Source organism: Podarcis bocagei (assembly GCF_964188305.1).
Source record: "Podarcis bocagei genome assembly, chromosome: 4".
NCBI lineage: Eukaryota > Metazoa > Chordata > Lepidosauria > Squamata > Lacertidae > Podarcis > Podarcis bocagei.
The window spans coordinates 35,943,477-35,967,418 of NC_138128.1; the positions used below are offsets into that span (position 1 = coordinate 35,943,477).

Genomic DNA, 23,942 nt, shown 5'->3' on the forward strand with positions numbered 1-23,942 from the left:
AACTTCAAGCACCCTCCCCCTTTGCAGCTTCCATTTGGTGTGGATAATATTTCAGACAGCTACTGGTGGCATGGGTCTCTTTCCATGATAACAGCACTTCTTCCTTGGCTGGATGCCATTTCTCCAGTTTGAGCCCATGTGATTGTTCTCACCCATATTGTTTGAGACTCTTGACTGTTACCTCATCTGCATGGGAGCTGCTCATAGTAAAATGGCTCCCATATACTCAGGGTAACATTGAAAGTGAAGGTAGCCAACACACTGCCTCCAGGTGTTGTAGGTGTTGCATGGGTAGGCAAACTAAGGCCCGGGGACCGGATCCGGCCCAATCACCTTCTCAGTCCAGCCCACAGACTGTCCAGGAATCAGTGTGTTTTTACATGAGTAGAATGTGTGCTTTTATTTAAAATGCATCTCTGGGTTATTTGTGGGGCATAGGAATTCGTTCATATTTTGTTTCCAAAATATAGTCAAGCCCCCCACAAGGTCTGAGGGAAAGTAGACTGGCCCCCTGCTGTAAAAGCTTCCATCATCCCTCACCATTGGCCATGTTAGCTGATGCTAATGGGAATTGTAGTTCAACAACATCTGGAAGACAGTATGTTGGTTACCCCTGGTTTAAACCACCTTGAATTAGCAAAGAAACCCTGTCAACAACATGATCTTCCTAGATAAATGTTTTAAGGCATTGCTTGTGGCCTTTTTCCTGCTGCTTGTAGTAATATCTACTAACTACAAGCAAATGAATAAACTGTTCTGAGGAAATTGATATAAAGAAAGGAATAGTCATGAACACAAGTGTAACTCATCTTGAGGTACATGAAACAAGATACTGTTCCATTTTCAAATGCCTAATAGTCAATTCAGAACATGAAGTTTACCTGCTAAGAGTGTGTCACAGATTAAGTCAAACTTCACATGGGATGGAAACTTCAGGTATGGTAGTTTGGTTTCATTCTTAAAGTACACAAATCATGACTGGATAAGGGGGATTCCTAGCAGCAACCAGTGATATGTATAACTGTGATAAATTTTATTCTAGGACTAAATAAAACCATAACTCCTAAACTTGTGTCATTGGTTAAACTGTGCTCTGTGCTTTATATATTAAAATTGGTATCGCAATAGCAAATGTTTTGGGAATTCTTGGGCAATAATAAGTGCAAGTCTTGGACAATTCAGTTTGCAGCTTTAAAGGCATGAAGTTATGGTCTCTTCATGTTATCCCTTTTTAGATTCACCACTGATTCTATATGCTGTATGGCTTGTGTTTTTTGCAGGGCAAAAAGGATGTGGCTCAGATATTCAACAACATTCTGAGGAGGCAAATTGGTACAAGAACCCCCACAGTTGAATACATCTGCACTCAGCAAAATATACTGTTCATGCTGTTAAAAGGGTGCGTATAGTATGTTGTATAAACAAACATAAACTGCTGTACTTCCAGCTTAAGACTAGGTCACCCCCCCCCTTTCTCCTGTTCTCTTCAGTGAGGTATGCTATCGGTGATTGGAAGTCAAACTGAGCTGTGAAAAACAGATGGCTGAAGTTGCTTGCATGGTCATAGGTCTTGGCTAGAAAAATTCAACCAAAATTATGAAAGTGACTACTGACTGTATGTGGAAGAGACCTTAAAGGGCAATGGAGACACTATGTTTGAAGCTCACACATTCATAAATGATGTGAATTATATGTTTTGTTTCTCTTTGAATAAACTGAATCATTACTCTTCCAAGGGAGTAACTAATACTTAAAACACATTGGACAGCAAATCACCTCCTATGTTCCTTTGAGGTCCTCTCCCCTTTTGTTCTTGCATTTGGTGCCTTCCCTCCTTTCCTAAGTTGTATTTGACCTGGTTCACACTTAATGCTAAGCCATACCATGGTTTATCACAAATGTGTAGGCTACTGAAAAGGAGATTGCAGCCATTTTTCTACTCTTCTGGTCCCCACTGCTGTGACTTAAGGCATGGGTGGCTTAGCATAGAGGTGACTAATCTTTTAAAAGCACATACTTTGGCATCACAACAAGGAACCTACAGGAGTTTTCAGTCATTATATTTTTAAATAGTAGCAAGACCACAGGAGGAATGATGCAGTCACAATCTCCCTATCATGCCTTCATACTAAGCCATAGTTTGCCTTGGTGCTATGTGATAACTGAGCCCTTTTGCTTAGAAATGTTCACCTTAAAGTTTCCCTATAGGATCGCAGTTTGGCAGCAGTTTTGCACATAGAATTATCTGACTCTGCAAACTGGGCCAAGACATTTGACCCTGTGCCTATTGTTCACAGAGCAGAACTTCAAACTGAAGTCATGCGCCACAATTCACCCTGTGGCTTGTGATACACAATCCATATCCTTGTAGTTATGATACACCGTTGGCTCAGGCTTGCCCAGACAAAGGCTAATTCATTATGTTCACTCCCTGCCTTATTGCTGTTTCCGCTTCTTATATTAATTGCATTGTTTCATTGAAGCATCATGCTTGGGTTTTTTAACATTCTAACAATGAAGCAAATGTGACACTTTACACCAAATTAATGCATAATGTAAGTGTTGGTGCTGTTTGAAACAGAGGGGTATTTGAGATTGTTTTCTTCCGTACTTAAGGAAATGACATCTCTTCCTTTTTAAAAAAAGGAAAAAAAACTATGAAAACGGTTAATTGAGAGCTTGCCAACCTTAAAACACTTTGGAAGCTTTTCACACAACAGAACCCAGTTATTTTTCTTTGCTATTTTTTCTCCTAATGATGATGATAATCTCAGTTGCATTTGGCCAAATGTTTAGGGTAGCTTCTGTTTTCCTTTCTTACACCAGCTAGTTCTTGGGGGGGGGGGGGGGGAGCAGTATAGCATATTTTTGAGGTGCTTCGTTTTGCATGCATAAATAGCTTGATGTTCTCAGAACGAGATGCTGTGTTCCTTAACTAGGAAGATAGAGAATCTTAAAATATTAGGGAGGCCACATTCACCCCACATTTCCAGACCAATCCACTCTGTACCATCACCAAATGCAGCAGGAAATCCCAAACAAGCAATGTGTTCTGAACACATTAAACTATACTTACTTATTCAAATCTTGCCCATCCAAATGTGGGTAACAGTGCATTAATCGCCACTAAATGTTAAGATCACTTTAATAGCTACGGTGCAGTCTAGGTAAGTTTAAGTTCAAACTACTGAGAGCTTTTTCAGTCAAACCAACACAAATATGGTAAGAAGCCTTTGCAGATATTGGAGTACCAGTGTAAATGCTCCTGACATTCCATCTCCATGAGGAAGCTTTGAAACCCCTTTCTAATTTATTTGGAGCTTCCAAACAATTAAATTCAGCTTTGTGTTCAGTGCATTTTAAAGGTGTGAATGAGGGCCATTAAGTCTAAAAGACTAAAGGGACACAGTTTATGAAGTTTGTAATAAGTATTCCTGACCTCTCTTGCAACCTAAGCCTTTGTAGATTAGCAGCATATGAGGTTATGAACCTGACTGTCATAGAGAGGGGAAAGTAGTTGTTCCAGAGCCAAATTATCTGAAGAATCAATCTTCTCTCATACCAATGGGCATATATGTTATGATTGTCTGCAGAGGCCTTGCTCCAAATGCCTCTAGCATCAGAAGGTAAACAAGGAGTGACAGAGGCCTTCTCTGGAATGCAGACTTATCCTTTTGAACTACCTCCCAGACTAGATTCACACAGCACCCTTTCTTGGCTATTTCATAATTTGCTGTTGCTCCTGCCACCACCGCAACGTAGTATCTTTAAAAAATATTTGCCAATATAATCTATAAACAGATGGTGAGGGGGTTCAATATTTGTATTAGTGAATGTTGCTACATCAATCCCTTCAAAGGTATTAGAGTGTAAGCCATTGAAAGAGCAAAATTCTAATCTAGAATCTAGAATTTGCTATTTCCATAGGCCAGGATCTAACTTGCACCACTGTGTGCAAGTGGGAAGCCAATCTGTGCATGCAAAAGGAGGAAGGAGATTGGCAGTGTTCAGTTGCTGTTGTATCTCTTCACATTGCTCCAAGGGATCTCCACACCTTTTGGATGTATCCTGGCAACCATATATTAAATGGCAATTCAGCTATTTGTGGTAGATCTTCCTGACAGCCAGGCAATTTGAAAAAATTGAACTGGTGCACAATATTGAATATAAAATTAATAGGACATTGATCAGTGTAGTTGTAGTTAGGTGAACTGTGAAAGTGTTTTGAAAGTGCAGATGTCTATTCCTATATTACTTATCAAGATTAGAGAGCATCAGTGCCACCCTAGTGAGAGTGTTGCCATTGAAGAGTGGCACAGAAAATGTTAAAATAGTTTCACTGAAATTGTAGAATTTATTTTACTAATAAATATTATATACAGTAGTTGCTGAAACTTTAAGGGGGTAAAAAGTTTCCTGTGGTCATATTTCTCTTTCTGAGTTAATTATGTTGATGTCTCATTTTGCAGTTACGAATCCCCAGAAATCGCTCTGAATTGTGGAATCATGTTAAGAGAGTGCATCAGACATGAGCCACTGGCAAAAATAATCTTGTGGTCAGAGCAGTTTTACGACTTCTTCAGATATGTGGAAATGTCAACATTTGACATCGCTTCAGACGCTTTTGCAACTTTCAAGGTAACACATTCTGAATTTTGACAGCTACTTCATATCTATCTAGCTATCTATCTCACACCTTCCCCATGAAATTTCAGAAAAACATACAACAGATAACAAGTATATAAAATCTCATTACAACAATCTAATATCAGCAGCTAGCAGCCATAGAGCAGCATTAACGAAATCACAACAATTTCAGCAGTAAAAATACCCTTTAATTTTTTTTAACTGCTGCAGGAGCAGACGAGCCTTGCATAACTTCCTGAAGGCAAATATAAACTGTTGCATTCTTCACATTAATTGTGTGACTTCAAAATATCTGCAGAGGTGGTAGGTTGTATCCACCTGCTACTTAGAGTAGACCCATCAAAATTAATGGACCTTAGTCATGTCAAACTTAGCTGGCTATGTAGCATACAGACAAAATTCCTTCCATTATGTGATCTATAATTGGCTGTAGTAACCCATATATAGTCATACCTCGGGTTGCAAACATGATCCATGCAGGAGGCATGTTCACAACCTGCAGCGCCGCGTCTGTGCACGCGCGTGACGTGATTCGGCGCATGCGCATGATGTCATTTTGTGGTTTTGCGTATGTGCGAGCGCCGAAACCCGGAAGTAACCGTTACAGTACTTCCAGGTTCGGCGCAGTCCGCAACCCGAGAATACGCAACCCACAGCGTTCATAACCCGAGGTATGACTGTTACATAGTATGGTTATGATAAAGTAATCAGCACCAAACAGAACGAAAAAGGTGAATATTTTCAAGACTACAGGATTTTTAAGGAAAGCATTTTCCCAGAGCCAGAAACACTACTTCTGACCTGAAACAAAATGGCAGAACATTGGGTACTGCCCAAAAGCAAGCCAAAGTGAATTAATTGTTCCACATTGAATCAAAGTGTGAGGGCCTCTGTCATTGAAAGATAGAGAATTGTAATCAATGATAGTCCTACTGAAAATAGATCCATTTAAATTGACATGACTAAGGTCCATCTTGGCTGCCATTTAGAAGAGGAATTGCCCAAAGAGAGTGAAATGCCATTTAAATAACCGTGTAATCTCTTGTTTTCAGGACTTACTAACAAGGCACAAGCTGCTCAGTGCAGAGTTCTTGGAACAGCATTATGATAGGGTATGTACTTTTATTTCATTTTTATTTTTAATTATGTTGTTCTTTAATAATGCTAATTATATCCTAATAGAAGTTTCAAGCTGTCCCTTCACAATGTTGCCCAACTGCTATCTGCTCAGTTTTTATTATTCTTATTTCCATATCAATGCAAGTTCAGTGTTTGACAGCAAACTCTTGCAACTGTACAGTTCTAAAAACGCTGGGAATGAAATTGTATATTAAGAAACCTGTTTCCTTGGTGTGCCAGGATAATCACAAGGCATGTGTGACAACCGTGCTCCATCTTCTGGTCACATCTGATAATGAAAATGTAAATCTGCTTGTGTTCCCTGTCATGTTGTTGCCTAAAGAATTGCCTGAAAATTTCCTTCAGCCTTTCCACTTGGTCATACAGAAATTGGAGCAAAATACTTGAAATGTTTAAATCTTTACATTATTTCTGTGTTTTATATTTCTGCTTCCAGTTCATTGAAATCATTTGGAATCAGAGTGCTTGTGATAGTTAGATTTTTCTTTCTTTCTCCATTCAGTTCTTCAGTGAATACGAGAAGTTACTCCATTCAGAAAACTACGTGACAAAACGACAGTCGCTTAAGGTAGAGAGACCTTACTGACTTTAATTATTTTGACATTAGAAAATATTATGAAGAACTTAATTTCAGCAGGTAGGACCAAGCTAGCTATTCATTCTACGTTGTCTCCTGATCAGTTAAGAAAGTTTTGAAGCATGAGGTTTTATACTTTAGGAAACCAATATTCTAACATTTAATGGTTAGTACAGGTTCTATAACTGCAAGACTTCAAACATATTTTTGCAAATGTTGAGTAAAAACCTGGAAAGTTTTTGTTTCCTAAGGTGCCTCATCAGTATATCAATATATTAATATACACATGGACACACACACAACCTTTCCCCCCAAAACCTTGATTCATATCAACAGTTTCACTATAAAAACAAACAGCATGATCTAACATTCTGCACTCATGAAGTTCAAAGTGCAGAAATTTCTATGTACACTGGATGACCCCAAGGATCAAGTCTTTATGCCCCTCATAGAGCTCATGCTTTGCCATAATAACCAATGCTGAACTTGACTAGCCCATTGAGGTCCTCAAAATCTTAAAGATGGCTGTAGTGTGTTTTCTCCTTGTGCTGTAAGTCAGAAGACTTGTCAGGATTTTGTTGGCCACACTCCCCATACAGTATCCTTTAAACTCTGGTTTAATTTGGCAGAAGATTGCTTGCACATATTCTCCTGTGTTACCTGCAACATACAACAAATAACAATGGATCGCATCCAGTTTTTCCTTAAGTCGTCCAAATTATGCAGACTCAGTAATACTAGTTTAGGTAGCACTAGAATAGAGTTGTAATAGACTATAATACCAGAAATTCTGCCTCTTGAAAAAAAATCATTGTGGCTAAAGAACAAAAAGGTTGACTGAATTTTATAGCCCTTATGGAAAACTTCACCAGTTCCCTTCCTCCCCCCCCTCTTGTTTTTTAGCTGCTTGGTGAACTACTGTTGGATAGGCACAACTTCACAATTATGACAAAATACATCAGTAAACCTGAAAATCTCAAACTTATGATGAACCTTCTAAGAGACAAGAGTCGCAACATTCAGTTTGAAGCCTTTCATGTCTTTAAGGTAGAAACAGCTTTTAAATGTTGTTGATAATGGTATTCAAGACTTCCTGTAAACAGAAGGTATCTAATCTTACATTGATCTAATACTACACCAGAGTGGCTTGACGTAACTGAATGAGAAGTATTGGATAAGTATTGGAAAGGGTGGGTGGGGTATGTTGTACAAAGCAAATTCTGTTTCAAAGTCAAATTTATTTTTTAACTGAATCCTTCTCTGAGACTGGCTTATCATTTTCCCTAAAACATTCAAATAAATATATCACATGCAGCTATTTTGAAAGCAAACAGATCCCCTACATTTTTCTGAAAAGAAGCCCCTTAATATTCCATGTAATATTTGTTTTTAATATCCTGTGATAAACAAAAGTTTCTGCATGAATTATTTCATTAATTGCACTAATGAGTATTTTTCAACACAACCCTTTGTAAGCAGTTTTGCTTGGTGCTACTTGGATTGCGAATATGCATATTCAAATGCACTAAATCATTTTGAAAATAGTATCTAGGAACATTTGTTCCATTAATAGGTTAAACTAATGAATTCCAGGAGGGAATAATCCATTCTGTTGTTTTAAGTGATGCTTGGTCCTTGTCACTAATAATTGCACAAACATTGCCTGTGGGCTTTTAGCACCTTGTAGACTTGGCTCATACTTTACATAAATGTAAATATTCCTCTGAGAGTTAATATTTTCTGATATATTAACTGAACTTTTCCTATACTGACCATCTTCTTTCATTGCAGGTGTTCGTAGCCAACCCTAACAAGACGCAGCCTATATTAGATATCCTCCTAAAGAACCAGACCAAACTTATTGAGTTCCTCAGCAAGTTTCAGAACGACAGGACCGAGGATGAACAATTTAATGATGAGAAGACCTATTTAGTTAAACAGATCAGGGATTTGAAAAGACCAGCACAGCAAGAAGCTTAATCTCCTATAAACCCCTAAAATATTAAATCCAAATTCAGCATTTGCTGTTAGATATTCAGCATCAGGCACTCTTATCAATTCATGAGGAACATTACTGCTAATCTGCTGTTCAGTGAACAGTGTTTGTTTTTCTCTCTTTTTTTTTAGTCCAAGTTGACAAACCTAGCTGCTGCTTTCTTGCACAATGTGGACTTTCTTGGTATTTGTGTCTGAATTCAAGCACACTGCTTGTTTTTAGAAGTTTGGGGGGCGGGGGGAGATTGTTGGTTCATGAAAGCAAACATATAGAAGATAGTTTGGGATAGGAAAAGAAGGTATTAGAGTAGTTTAAGTGACGGGGTGCATGCTTGCAAATCTGATTCAATCCGTACGTTTGCACTTAACCTTGTATGAGATGCGAGCACAATGTTATCTGTGCATACTTGGCACCATAGTATAAGATTGTATGCCTTGATTTTAAAAAAAATGTGCAGTGCTTTATGTGTAATCAAAGGGGAAATGTGAGCTTACTGGGATGAACAGTTGTCTTGCAAATAAAACTGATACTGAAACATAGCAACTTCTAAAGAGTGAAATCTCAGTTCATAAGGAAAATGTATATATGCCTTTCACTGCTTTGTAGGTTTTTTGTTTTTGTTTTTTTTTGGAGAGAGAGAGTGTGTGTGTGATTTTGTTGAAAATTGAGTTGTAGACTTGGAAATACATTCTAAGGGTTTTTGTTAATTTTACTTTGAAGGTATTTCAGACAGTAGAGCTTAGCAGTGACACTTTGCATTTCATTTCAACAATGCTTGTTGGTTTCTTTTGTATATAACTCCTAGGCTGCTCATTTCTTTAAAAAGGATTTAATTTGTACAGCAGAGGAATGTTAATGTATTAGTCTGTATCTTTTACCTGATACTTAGTTTTGCAAAATGAAAGCTCATCTGTAATGAATACTTAGGATCACATGGAAATGCTCATTTCACATTTCTTAAATACAGCAGCATTAAAAAGAAGAAAATCCAATTTCTCTGTATTCACTGGTTTAATGGGGTGCCATCAGTTAGGGTAGACTAAAATATAGTTCTGGAACCCACTAACCTATATCCTTCAATGTCGGCCTTATCCATCTATATTAGTGCTGTGTTCAGCCAATTGCAAAATTATAAAGATTATGCTAAATTAATATCAATTTGTTTTTCCTTGTGGGTACATAGAGAATCTCTATTCCTTTCATATCGTTAACATTCGGTATGGTAGTTGTGATGGTAAATAACTAAATAATTCCCCTTTACTTCAAAAACCATAATTTCATAACTGTCCTAGTGTCAATATCTTGTTTGTTAATGCTGCAAACGATCAGTATTTATTTTTTAAGAAAGACTGATGTTGCACCACTTTTTGTTACTGTGATCATAACAAAACAAAAAAAATCTGCTAAATATATCTCAACTATGTTATCAAAATACTATCTATTCATCTTAATAGTAGTACTGAGATCACAACCAGCCAGCCAACTTTATGGATTAGGAGTATGGAAGTTCAAATTCTGCATGATTGAACCTGAATGAGAATGCTCTAAAATTATTTATTGCTTTCTAGCTTCTTTCTGGTTAAATTATTTCACAAATGATTAAACTAATCTCCTGATTGACACCTTAGCTAATTTTTACAGCTTTCATGAAGGAAGTAGGAAAGTAAATCCAGCAAATAGGATTCTAGTAATATTGGCCATCTCAGCATTGTCATGCTTCCTTTAGTGGTCATAACCTGTCCTTTGCAAAGTGATTCATAATGTCTACTGAAAAAAGAAAAAGTAATCATTAAGCCTTTATTAAATCATTTATATAGACAGGCAAAACTGGCCACGAGATGATATTATAGTTCAGTACTCTGTCCTTTTTTATATTTTGGTTAATCGTAGTTAAGAAAAGGAAAATATTACTTGGCAAGTTATTCTCCATTATGCATAAGGCTTCCACTTTAGGGGGGAAATGTAGAAATGCTAAAAAGTTATGTATGTGTATATATAAAGAAGTTCAAAGATGGATTTGGATATTGGTTTTGCTTCTCTACTATTTGGCATGGGAGAAAGTGGCTCTAACTTTTTTCAAACATTAATCCTTGGAGTGTTGGCATTCAAAAAAAGTTGTATTTAAGACCATTTGATGTGCTATTCATATTAAAAAAACTATTGTACTGGAAGTGGTTTCTTATCTGTGTGAAGGCTTAAAGATATTACTAAAAGTTATTTAATGTGAGAAGTGTTTTTAAACAAAAAAGATGTATACAATTGTAATTCTACTTCCACAAAAGCATTTCATTTCTTCAGATGAATGCATTTCTTAGAAGATCTGGCTGGCCCCATAATTTAAATAGAAATAAAATTTTGAAGAAACACAATTGTGTGTTTTATAATATTTATAGAGGGGGGAAGAACCCACCTGAATCGGATTATTTCTTTTAAGAGGTATATATTCTGCACTTCTTGTGAATGCAGTTGAAACCTTAATGCAATATATATACAGTATATATAAATAGCCATCTACACTTGCAACAACATATAATACTTCTCCAACCTTTGCATGTTAGGTTTATTTCTATCTTACGCAGAATTTAAATTTTGCTAATAGAAACTCTGTTTTTCCCACATATAGGTAACATCTCCTGGACTGATCTAAATCACAAACTTAACTACCCTGTCTTTCTTCAAAGTTCCATGGAAATTTATCATTTGGTGAACATGTATATTTGGGTGAAGATGCTGAGAATTCAGTTAAGACACTCAACTGCAGCTCCACGAGAGAGGGAATGACTTAAGCCCATTTTAATATGGATTTGTTCCCCAATTCCCACAAGCCACTTGGAGAGGTGGATGAGTTTGCCCACCTGTCAATCGCCATGACATCTGATGCAATCATACCATGCAGGCAAAGGAAGAGCCCAGAGTATTATGAATAAGATACTATATTGCATCCTAGGTTGCCTTGGCTATTTCCAATCTAAGGGAGCTTCACACACCTAACTTTGGGGGTCCCCCCCTCCCCATTTATCAGAGGTTCATTTACAACGTTAAAAAAGAGCAGTAAAGAACAGTTTTTTCCAGTCTCTTTATGTATATCATATTAAAACTAGCTATGGTCTTCCTCTTCCTTGTTATACACTTAAATTGTGTATCTTGAAGCCTGACTCAAAGATTGGAATGTAAAACTTAATGCACCGTTAAATAACATATTTGTTGAAGTACAGTTCTCATAATTTCTGCAAGATTCTTGACATCCCCTTGTATCTTTTACTGCTGCTCCCACCAGAATCAAGCAGACTGCCAAAATAGCAGGGTGTCCTTTGGGCTTAGCTGCAAAGCAAGATAAGTCAGGTGTTAAGTTGATCCTCACCTCTGTACAAAGGTGCAAATTATATTTAAATCTTCTTAGTGGTAAACCAAATTGGGCTACTCTAGGAGGGAACATTTAAATTGCTTTAAATTAGGATCTTTCTGAGTGTTCTTAACTTCTTAACCTAGGAGTGGGTAGGGGGTATCATTAGAAGTCATATATGGATATCTGGTTTCCCCAGCTTTACTCCTAATCCTAACCTAAAATACCCTGTGAATCAGCAGGTGCCTTCATTTAGTGAATTATTTTAACACCTTGCCACTCCATTTTGGTAGGAATAGATCTTACTTGGAGTACTAAGTCATCATCTCTCAGTTCCCAATCTCTGCATATACAACTCCTTTCCCTGCTTCTCACCCTTTATTTATTTATATCCCGCCTTTCTTCCAGTACAGAACCCAAGGACTTTGTGGGCAATCTTAGAGGGCTGGGGCCATCATAACATGGCAGTGGTGGCCCAAGTGGACAGGGCAATGGTGGGCAGCTCTTAGCTTTAATTGTATGGTAGAACACATTCCACCCACACAAAGTCAGAGGTTTTTACACACAGACACACCCCTACACCTTCTCCCATCTCATATCTAGGGAAGCATGAGGCATTATCGCAGTTCACTGACACAATCTGGTCAAGCCAAACCACTCAAGGGTGCAAAGAAGAACTGATGAGAAAATCCTGAGGCAAGAAAAAGTGCTGGAACCAAACTATACTTGACTATCACTGCTTGGTCTCCGCAGGCACCATCACATTTGTTTGTGGGTGTTACAGAGCCTGTAGGCACTGCACTGGTGGCGTCCCCAATAGCACTTTGGTCCTGTTTCACACTAGTCATTTTCAATTACAAACAGCCTCACTATCTCTGGCATTGCACCTGCTTGGATAACAACTGAATAACCTTCGGGTACAGTTTGGCAGCAGTTCCCTTGATCATGGTGACATTTTGCCCAGTAGCTTTGAACATGAGAATTGTTTCTGGTTTCATCCATGATTGCCTAGTTCATACCTGGCAAGCTATACAGAAACAAATTCCTGTGTCAAGTGTCCTTTGAAGGAGAATGGACAGGGTGTATAAAATTTCTTCCCTTTTTAGCCACTCCTTTGCAACATAAATTCATCGTTAGTCTGCCCATCTCCTGAATCTTTGGGGTCTTGCAGCATTATTCTTTTCAAAAAGCTCAGCAATCTGGCAGGTGCTCTCAGCCATGTTTGAGTCTTATCCAACGGCCTCTTCAGACATGTTTTGTTAAAACATCCAGACATGTTTGTTTGTTTTTTAATATAATTTTTTTTTATTTTTGCACAAATTTTCCAACATAACAACTCCAAAACATCCAGACATGTATTCTGCAAAGTGCTTGACACTCATAGTGCGTTAGTGATGGAGTTAATTCTGTTTTATTAGTTCTGAAATGCTCCCCCAATGCTAACACATCATTTCCATGCATCACTGCCAAACTTTTGGAGGCACGGACGGTGTTGAAAGCAGGATCGCGCACAACCAATAGCATCATGAGTGCAAATAATCATGAATGCACAATAAAAAGGAGATTTGGAGGAGACCCAAAGCTGGCTCCTTGTCTTTCTTCAAGACCTTGTGAATTGTTACCCAATTACTGGCCCAGAGAAGAAAAGGTATGTCTGACCAAAATCTGGGGAAATGGGCAACTGTGTAAAACATAGTCTATGGAAGGCTTCCTCAACCTTGGCCTGCCATAGACTCCCATGATCTACAACTCCCATGATCCTACAACTCCCATGATCCCTAGCTAGCAGGACCAGTGGTCAGGGATGATGGGAATTGTAGTCTCAAAACATTTGGAGGGCAGAGGTTGAGGAAGCCTGGTCTGTGGTGTAACCTGGCCTACCTGCTGCTGCTCTACCACTAAACTGCAAACCTAGCTGCCTACCTAGCAGAGGCAATAATTTCAGTTGCTAGCACCTCCGATCCAAGGAGCCATATCTCTTACAATCCTACTGTGTACACACGCTGGAGGTGTTCGCAGTTGCTGGGTGTCTGCTGTGCAGTTGAGATGTGTTTCCTTCTAAGTTCACAGCTCTAACCTTCAAATGTTTCTTCTTTGCACTTTGGTGCCAAGAAAATCGCTGGGAAATGAGGCAACAATTTTATACCTCTGTGGCGTTAGAATAAGCATGACCCTTGAGAGTTGGTTTTGGTTTTAACCCAGTGTCTCCCGAAGTACCCCCTGCTTTTTTTAAACACTGGTGGATATTAATTCAGCATATGAATGTACATCAACTATGCTATCTATATTTGAAAATAAAATAGGGTGGGAGGTAGACAACAAAATGCTAAGCAGTATGGGTAGATGCAGAACACTATGAAGGAGGACTGGTACTGTGTTTGCAGTGATGTAGTGGTAAACTTTGAAGTGCAGGAGCTCATCCTAACAGTCCCCATATCCACGTAGCCCCCCTCAAGAGCTCAAAACTGCAAGCCACAGTATCGACCAGCTTATTATACACACAAACCACACACCAAAGAAGGCAGAACCCCCAGGGCCAGCAAGTTCAGCCTGTGATGCAATGATGATAATAATTAATAGCATAAGAAAATACAAAGGGACTTAACCGGTCACAGTCTCCTTGTGCTGATCTCACATCAACAGAGCGGCTGCATTCTTCACCACTTGCTTCTTTCCCAAATACCAATGAACAACTATCAGGAAGGGATTGCGGCCCCATTTACAATGGTTAAAACTGCCGCATCTGCAACCCTCCCTTCATAGGCGAGTATTTTGGTGCAGGCTCATGTCTCCCATATCTGGGACCCAACTCTTGAGGGCACCCCCTGGGGCATGGTGCAGCTCTCAAATGACAATACTTTGTCGCTGGAAAAATACAATTTCACTGTCCGGCAAAACCTGTGGTTGACTGGAATGCGGTGTGACAAGTGTCATGGGGCACGTATTGGTTAGCACTTATGAAATCAGTGGTGACCAGTGGTAGTCTTCCTGTGTCATTTTGCGAGCACGTTTTAATATGCCTTAAGGTAATTTTTGAGAGCTTTCAGCTGAAGCATTCCAGCAGAAGCAGGATGTAGCATTTAAAAGAGATTGGAAATGGGGTGAGAGAGAAAAACGGGTGAGCATCATTGCTCTTTATTATTATGCTTACTAAGTCACTTATTAGTGTATTACACTATTTGAAATAGTGTAATATCCATTTAGGGACGCGGGTGGCACTGTGGGTTAAACCACAGAGCCTAGGACTTGCCGATCAGAAGGTCGGCGGTTCGAATCCCCCGCGACCGGGTGAGCTCCCTGCTCCTGCCAACTAGCAGTTCGAAAGCACCTCAAAGTGCAAGTAGATAAATAGGTACCGCTCTAGCGGGAAGGTAAATGGTGTTTCCGTGAGCTGCTCTGGTTCGCCAGAAGCGGCTTAGTCATGCTGGCCACATGACCCGGAAGCTGTACGCTGGCTCCCTTGGCCAATAAAGCGAAATGAGCATCGCAACCCCAGAGTCGGTCACGACTGGACCTAATGGTCAGGGGTCCCTTTACCTTTAATATTCATTTACATCCATCCTTCCTCCCAAAGAGCTCAAGGCAATCTACAGCGTTCTCTGCTTTGCTCACCAGGGTATACTTACAGCAACCCTGTCAGGTACACTAGGCCAGTGTTTTTCAACCACTGTTTCGCGGCACACTAGTGTGCCGCGAGATGTTGCCTGGTGTGCCGTGGGAAAAATTGAAAAATTCGAAAGATTTTTTTTATTAAAAAAAGTCAAATTTTTGCCCACTAGGCAGGCGCCGGACTGTGTCCACCCTATTTCTCATCCATCCTGGGTGGGGATCAGATCGGATGGGATTGGATGAGAGCGGACAGGCGGTCCGCTCTCATCCGATTCCCCATAAAGAGCAGCGGGGCTCTGACATCTCCCTCTCCGCACACAGTGGTGGTGTGCCTCGTGATTTTTTTCATGAAACAAGTGTGCCTTTGCCCAAAAAAGTTGAAAAACACTGCACTAGGCTGAAGTAGCCAACATGGTGACCTGCGTATGCTGTTGAACTACAACTCCCATCAGTCCCAACCAGCATGGGCAGCAGCGGTTTGGGATAATGGAAATTGTAGTTCAACAAAATCCAGAGGTTACCATGTCGGCTGCACCTGCACTCAGCTGAGAGATAGTGATTGGCCGCAGGTCACTAAGCGAGCTTCATGGCTAGGTAAAAGGTAAAGGACCCCTGGACGGTTTAGTCCAGTCAACGGCGACTATGGGGTTGCTGCGCTCATCTCGCTTTCAGGCCAAAGGAGCCAGCATTTGTCCACAGACAGCTTTCTGGGTCGTGATCAGCATGACTAAACCACCTCTGGCGCAACAGGACACCGTGACAGGAACCAGAGTGCAAGGAAACACCGTTTATCCTCCCGCCACAGCGGTACCTATTTATCTACTTGCACTGGCATGCTTTTGAACTGATAGGTTGGCAGGAGCTGGGCCAGAGCAATGGGATCTCATCCCATCCCGGGGATTTGAACCACTGGCTTTCTGATCGCCAAACCCAAGAGGCTCAGTGGTTTAGACCACAGCGCCACCCACATCAGGGCTGGCAGGAGGGATCTGAACCCTGCTCTCCCAGATCACACTCCAGCTCTCCAACTACTGCGTCACATTGTTGCATTATGAGTCTACCATTTCCTCACCTGAATTCTTTTCAAATGTGGGTGCGGGATTGGGCCCAGCAGGCACCCCACTGTTGCAACACAACTATTTCTCCCTAGAGACACGCTATTCCTTTCTCCATTGAGATGTGGGTAGGGGCAGTAATTATCAGTGTTACTGTAATGCTAATAGTCATATGGGGTCAGGAAGCTTATTAGTGACAACATATCTGATGCAAATTACACCAAATTTTATAATGGATTCTGGCTGCAGTGAGGAGGCCAACGCAGGCTGACAGTAAACCATTTTTGAGGGCAAAATGGCCACAAAACACCGCAAATTTCTCTCAAGGTCAGGAAGGAGCAAGCTCTATTAAACGTGTAAATGATGGCCGTGAAGTGAAAATGTTGGGTGGCAGGGAGTCTTCTTCGCCTTCAACAGAGGGCCAAAACAATTAATGTGTCTGCATGTTTCATGAAAGAGTCAAGCATCTTCTTTTGATGTTCTTGGATCAAGGACAGTCAGCGTTGCCCGATGCTTCCCTTATTGACTGCTTCACCTAACAAAGTGACAGATTTTAATTGCATTTGCTGTTTAAAATTCAGTTATATTCATTAAAGGAAGTCTGAAGCGGAGGGAAACACACTGACCTTGACTATGAAAATCTCCTGGCTTAAGAAGCCCGCTGGGAATATGACTTACCATTGCATCAGTACTGCAGAAAGCGGGAAGGGTCCAAATTAGAAAGTCGAATGTCTCCAGCTCCTCTTGATGTAGATTATCCGATAAATTTGAATTGATCATTTGCTTCTTAAAAAACAAAAAAACAGGGCAGGTCCAAATAGAGGCTCACATCCAGCAATGCAAATACTTAGCAAGGCATTTATGGTAACTACATGTTTACAACAGAACAATTTCACACAATAACTGTCTACTTTTCATAAATAAATAAATAAATAAATAAATAAATATCCAAGTACAGTGGTACCTCAGGTTACATATGCTTCAGGTTACATACGCTTCAGGTTACAGACTCCGCTAACCGAGAAATATTACCTCAGGTTAAGAACTTTGCTTCAGGATGAGAACAGAAATCGCATGGCAGTGGCGCAGCGGCAGCAGGAGGCCCCATTAGCTAAAGTGGTGCTTCAGGTTAAGAACACTTTCAGGTTAAGAACGGACCTCCGGAATGAATTAAGTACTTAACCTGAGGTACCACTGTACTTGGGAGCTACTGTATGGGGTTTACTGTTGACTGAAAATATCTCAGCCTGTGGCGCAAGGGGTCAGTGTATCTGGCTGTTAACCAGAAGGTTGCTGGTTCGAGCCAACCAGGAACAGCTGTGGGCAGGATTCCTGCATTGCAGGAGTTGAAATAGATGACCCTCAGGGTCCCTTCGAACTTTGCAGTTCTATGATTCTTCTCTTTCCAAAATATTGCTACCCACATTATTCAGTTATTACACACTTCCTTCAGTCTCCACACTGCTTCCAGGACCCGAGGATGGGGAAGTGGGAGGGAAAGTCTGGAGAGCCAGGAAGACCCAGTGGAAGCTGCAACCCTATTATCACAAGTTTTTTAAAAAATCATTCATTTCTTAAAAATGACATCCCTGTCTTGTAGAACACAGGAGGGAGGAAGATGGCAATGAAATGAGAATGAATTGGCTCTGCCCGTATTGGCTCTGGCCCCACATACTGTTGACCTTCCTGTCTTCTGCCCCTACCAGTTTCAATGGGTGCCAGCCCTCCACTGTTCCTCATCCTTGCCTTCAAAGCCCTATGTGGCTCTGCTATCCTGCTACATTCCTGCCATAGCTCTGCCTCATCACCTGTCCAAAGATCTTCTCCCCGCTTAAATTACTCCACACTTTCTCCCTTGCTGCCCCTGATGCCTGGAAGCATCTAATAATAATAATAATAATAATAATAATAATAATAATAATAATTTATATCCCGCCCTCCCCAGCCGAAGCCAGGCTCAGAGCGGCTAACAACAGTAAAATGATAAAACATGCTAAAATCATTTCATTATAAAATGAATTCCAATCAAATTAATGGCAACCATTGGGCTAGAAGTTCTGTGAGGATTGCCAAAGGAGGGAGTCAGACTGTGCCCTGGCCAAAGGCCTGGTGGAACAGCTCTGTCTTGAAAGCCCTACCAGAATGCCTGTGTGATGCGCCGTTTCTCGCTTCAAATTCCTCTTTAAAACCCACCTATTTTGTGAAGCCTCTGTTCTCTGTGCCTTACTGTACATGAAATAAATGCAGATTCTTCTCCTTGTTTAACCCTGCCTCCATCTCTCTCCCTTTCTCTGCTAGGACTAGCTCTGCATCCACATTGAATGCTAGATTTTTGAGTCTGCATACAAACCAGACATTTAAAGTGCATTTGCCTCCCAAAGAATCCCAGGAACTGCAAAATCAAGTTTCCAGGATTTCTTCTTTAAGTGCATGGTTTGCAGCACATAGCCAATGTCCTTGAGCCATGGGCTTGTAATGGCCCTGTAAAGAGAATAATAACATTCGACATGTTGAAGATGAGTTTTCTGGGTGAACAGATGCTATTTGAAAATGAAGCACTGATGGTTCTATTGCCCACAGCAGGTAGTGGTTATGTCACCTTTGACAACAGTCGCCACAGCATAATTTGTTGCTGGATTCCAAGAGACATGGAACATTCCTTCTCCTCAGAAGATCTTCAAAACAGGCATAATTAAAAGGCATCATCAGTCACTTGGTGAGATTCTCTCCCCCTCAAAATGATACGAATTCCCTCATGACCATATCCATTTGTCTTTATGCTAGCAATAACCCTGCAGAGCTCTCTGGTAAAAAAAACAACAAACCTCAGTCATTTCTGGTTCAGAATTTTTAATAGGCTTTATTTGGTGTGTGGAACAGACAGGTGACTCTGCATTTTGTACTCAGGTTAGGGTTGTGTTTTTTTTGCAAGAGACACTATTGCTCAAATTACTGCTTTAACAATCAGGCACTTTAGGTAACTTGAGAAGAGGTCATAGTAAGCAAAGCAGAATGCCTTCTCACCTCTTTTCATGTAGGCACCATCCCTGCGGGGATCTCAGTGCTGCACGTCTGACAAAAAAGAAGTGGGTAGCATTTATTCATCATTTGTTTCCTGCTACGTTTGAGTGGACGAAGTGTCATTGCCTTATATTCTGCCTGTAACTCTGACACACAATTCAGCTGGATGGAATGGATGGATTGCTTTTGGGGTGGAGCGAGAATGGGTGGTATATAAAAATCTGTAGGAAGAATCTATAGATCTACAAATCTGTAGAATCAGGCCACAAACAGCCTCTCTTTTTTGGTACAAACTCCACCTGCTTAGTCACGAATTTTGACTAGCTCTGTTTGCTCAGCTATTCCTCAGTATGCTTAGGTTAGGACCTCACTGCTGTTTTCATGCAAGTCTGTTTTCTCATCAGTTAAAACACCTTAGTGTATAACTGTTACTTTTTCACTGTATGTGGGGCTATTTTGCATAAAAATTATTGCATTTCGAGATCATTATGAGATCAGGCAGCAACTCCAAATTCATTTCCCCTAAGCCACAAAACCTTGAAGTTGCCCAATCTCTGAAAACAGGAGCAAAACTGAAATTATTGACCATGTTGGATCCAGTATGGTAGCTGCGTACAGGGCTGGATTTAGGTCTGATGAGGCCCTAAGCTACTGAAGGTAAGAGGGCCCATTATATGTCCAGCTGTCCTTTGTCAACAACAAATTGTCACTGTTTTTTGTGTTGAATATATGCTATATGGTAATTTATGGACCTAATAGGTATCTAAAGCCATTTGCACATAACAAAATATGTATTTTATCAAAGTAATTGTTGAACTGAAATACAATTAAGAAGAAGTATGTTGGGGGGGTGCAAGAGAGTGGGGCCCTAAGCTATAGCTTGTTTAGCTTATGCGTAAATCCGGCACTGGCCATTAAACATACAGCCATTTGGGATTTTTAAAAACGAGCTTGGACTCGGCACATCCAATACAAAACCACTTCTGTTAAAAAGGTTTGAAGAGTTAAGCATCCAGCCTCCAACCTGATTATTGTGGGCAGGAAAAACATAATGCTTGTCGATAGAGGCAAGGCAATAATGAAAAGGCTTCTTCATCATTATTTTTTGCTATTTATAGCACCATCAATATGCTTGGTGCTTTGCAGTTGGACAACAAAAAATGAGACTAACAAAGGAAGAATATCTGTTCAGTTGCATGTAAAGATGGGGGAGAAGTTTGTTTTCAATGTTAATGAGAACTTAACGAATCCATACTTTCCAAAACAATATGTGATCCAAAATACAGCTATCCTTCAAAATTTGCACCTCTCAGAATTTTCTGATGCAGTTTTTCAACCAAATAATTTGCAGGAAAATGTGTATGTTACGGGAAAGTGTGCTTTAAAAAGCATGTATTAGTGAGCACAACATATAAAATGCATTATATTGGGGGAAATTGCTTGCAAAAATGCATATATTAGGAGAAATAAGGACTAAATGCTGGCAAATTTTCATAAGGATTATTTCTTTAAAATAAACTAACATTGCAGATTGAGGCAGAACTGTGAACTGATCTTGAGACGGAAAAAATGAGAAACTGAAATTCATCCCTCTCTAGTTACATCAGGGGATGGAGATTAGAAGACCTTCCCTCGCATATTAAGAGCACATGAAGGAGCACACAGATGTTGTAAAGGTGTGGTGATGTGTCCAGGAACAATTCCATTGAAGAAGCTAGGAGTGGTTACCCAGACCTCACTGCTGGTTGCGAAGGGACCCCCATGGTAATTCAAGCTTCAGGGGCCCCCAAAGGTAGGTCCCCCAGCCACTGATCTGAACTCCTCTGGACTGAGCATACAGAAATTTGGCAAATTCCCCTTTGGTGTGGCAGATTTTAATACGGCTGCCAGAATGTTCAAATTAGGATTCGGATGTGCTGGAACCATATTTCCCCCATTATCCCACTTCCTTTAGGACACTGGTGCTGACATTACTGATGCCCTTAGTTATGCAAAGAGATCCAAGGCTTTAAGCCTTATTATATATGTTGTGTAAGCCACACAGAGTGTCTGGGAAAACCTAGCCAGATGGTCAGAGTATAAATAATAAAATTATTATTATTACTATTATTATTATTGTTATTAACCTGAAAACATCTGAGGTTGAGTGATTACGTGGGTTGAGTGCAAAGGCAAAAGCAGATCTGTCAAGTCCAGAAGCAAACATTGCCTTTTCTTAAGAAATTTCAATTGGCCTATACTGTATTCATAGTTTCAAGGTTTGTGGTTGAGTCTTGACACAAATGCTCCATCACCTAGGCAATGAAACTGGCTGCCATAGAAACCTCAAGGCTGGATTACTCATCAGCTGCTTTTTCAGAAAGCAGATGGCTGCCTTTTCGCAGGAGGTATTTAAAATAGCTGTTATCTTATGGCAGGATGAAATCAACTTCATATGGGTTAAGTCTGTTCATTTAGATTTGTGGCCCATCCTTTCCTGTGGTTTCAGGATAGGTGATAGTTACAGGTGCACAAAGATTGGACCCCTATGCCAAAAAAAATCCCTGAATTCAGTGCTGCACTCTCAAATATACTTACGTTTGCAAATTTATTAACTAGAGCTTTACCTGTAGATTACTATTTGCTTCTGGATTAATAGGCGTAGATGAGTTTTTAAGTACGATGGTGTCATAATGACCTAACTGCGGCACACACTGACAAGGTTTGAGGGCACCTTGAACCTTGTATTGTCAAAAATCCAAGTGCAAAAGATATCCGTCTCAACATCAGAAATAATGTTGTGACAATAAGGGCTGTTCAACAGTGGAAAAGTCTCCCTCGGGAGGTTGTAGACTCTCCTTCCTTGGAAGTGTTTAAGCAGAGGTTGGATGGCCACCTGTCATGGATGCTTTAGCTGATATTCCTGCATTGCAGGGAGTTGGACTACATGACCCCTGGGGTCCCTTCCAACTCTGCAATTCTATGATTCTATATGCCACCTCTTGCTTTGGGCTGGACACTCTTCAGTTACCTCTGGTCCTTATTGCTAGAAAGAAAACAACTCTGGTTTCACCATGAAATGCAAAAGATTATGCAGCTGTTGTAATTTAGATATTATATTTTATGTGAGGGAGTCACTGGGAATTTTGGTTATTATGTACCGTATTTTTCGCCCTATAGGACGCACTTTTTCCCCTCCAAAAATGAAGGGGAAATGTGTGTGCGTCCTATGGGTCGAATACAGGCTTTCGCTGAAGCCTGGAGAGCGAGGGGGGTTGGTGCGCACCGACCCCTCTCGCTCTCCAGGCTTCAGGAAGCTCTGCGTGACCCTCCGGAGCCCGGCGCGTTTTTATGGAAGACAATCTTACTCAGCTACGATTGATCACTAAAGAAGAAGCCTGGACTTTTGTTGTGGGGATGGTATGGGACGGGACAGAACCGACGTGATTGGTCCGTTAGTGAAGTATGTCTATTGTTTTACTTGATCTTATTTCCATTGTTTTACTTGATTTGATACTGCAGTTATGAAATTAAAAGACCCCTGCTTCTTGGGAGAAAAGCAATGACAAACCTAGACAGCATCTTAAAAAGCAGAGACATCGCCTTGCCAACAAAGGTCCATATAGTTAAAGCTAATGGTTTTCCCAGTAGTGATGTGTGGAAGTGAGAGCTGGACCATAAAGAAGGCCAATCGCCAAAGAATTGATGCTTTTTGAATTATGGTGCTGGAGGAGACTCTTGAGAGTCCCATGGACTGCAAGAAGATCAAATCTATCCATTTTGAAGGAAATCAGCCCTGAGTGCTCACTGGAAGGACAGATCCTGAAGCTGAGGCTCCAATACTTTGGCCACCTCATGAGAAGAGAAGACTCCCTGGAAAAGACCCTGATGTTGGGAAAGATGGAGGGCACAAGGAGAAGGGGACGACAGAGGACGAGATGGTTGGACAGTGTTCTCGAAGCTACCAGCATGAGTTTGACCAAACTGTGGGAGGCAGTGGAAGACAGGAGTGCCTAAACGACTAAACAACAAATACTGTACTTGCTGCTTTGTTGTTGTTTGTTGTTTAGTCGTTTAGGCACTCCTGTCTTCCACTGCCTCTGTTGTTTAGTCGTTTAGTCATGTCTGACTCTTCGTGACCCCATGGACCAGAGCACGCCAGGCACTTCGTCCCCTTCTCCTTGTGCCCTCAACCTTTCCCAACATCTGTCCTTCCAGTGAGCACTCAGGGCTGATTTCCTTCAGAATGGATAGGTTTGATCTTCTTGCAGTCCATGGGACTCTCAAGAGTCTCCTCCAGCACCAGTACTTGTTGCTAGATGAGGCCGAAAGGCCTGTCTAGTCCAGCGACCTGTTCTTCCACGGTGGCCAACAAGTGATGCCCACAAGCAGGACTCACCCCACTTGAGCCCCACCAGCAACCATCATTCACAAGCATCCCTGCCTCCAACCGCGGAGAGAGACCGTAGAGCTCCGAAGCTAGGAGCCTTCGCTCTCTCGCTTTCCCTGAGCCTCTTTGGAGTGCATCCTGAGCGCCGACTCTAGCGGCCACCTGCTCGCTCGCCAGCGCAAGAC

General features: G+C 40.8%; 1 protein-coding gene across 3 annotated transcripts in view; it reads left to right on the top strand.

The window, feature by feature from the left end:
* Positions 1 to 10,531, top strand: part of CAB39 (calcium binding protein 39) — a 53,976-nt gene extending 43,445 nt beyond the window's left edge. For all 3 annotated transcript variants that reach the window (XM_081192717.1, XM_081192719.1, XM_081192718.1), the window contains exons 4-9: positions 1,281 to 1,399; positions 4,470 to 4,638; positions 5,700 to 5,759; positions 6,290 to 6,355; positions 7,268 to 7,411; positions 8,156 to 10,531. In XM_081192717.1, the coding sequence (XP_081048843.1) occupies positions 1,281 to 1,399; positions 4,470 to 4,638; positions 5,700 to 5,759; positions 6,290 to 6,355; positions 7,268 to 7,411; positions 8,156 to 8,344 (747 nt within the window). In that variant the 3' untranslated portion in view covers positions 8,345 to 10,531. The remainder of the gene's footprint in view (positions 1 to 1,280; positions 1,400 to 4,469; positions 4,639 to 5,699; positions 5,760 to 6,289; positions 6,356 to 7,267; positions 7,412 to 8,155) is intronic.
* Positions 10,532 to 23,942: the final 13,411 nt, after the last annotated feature.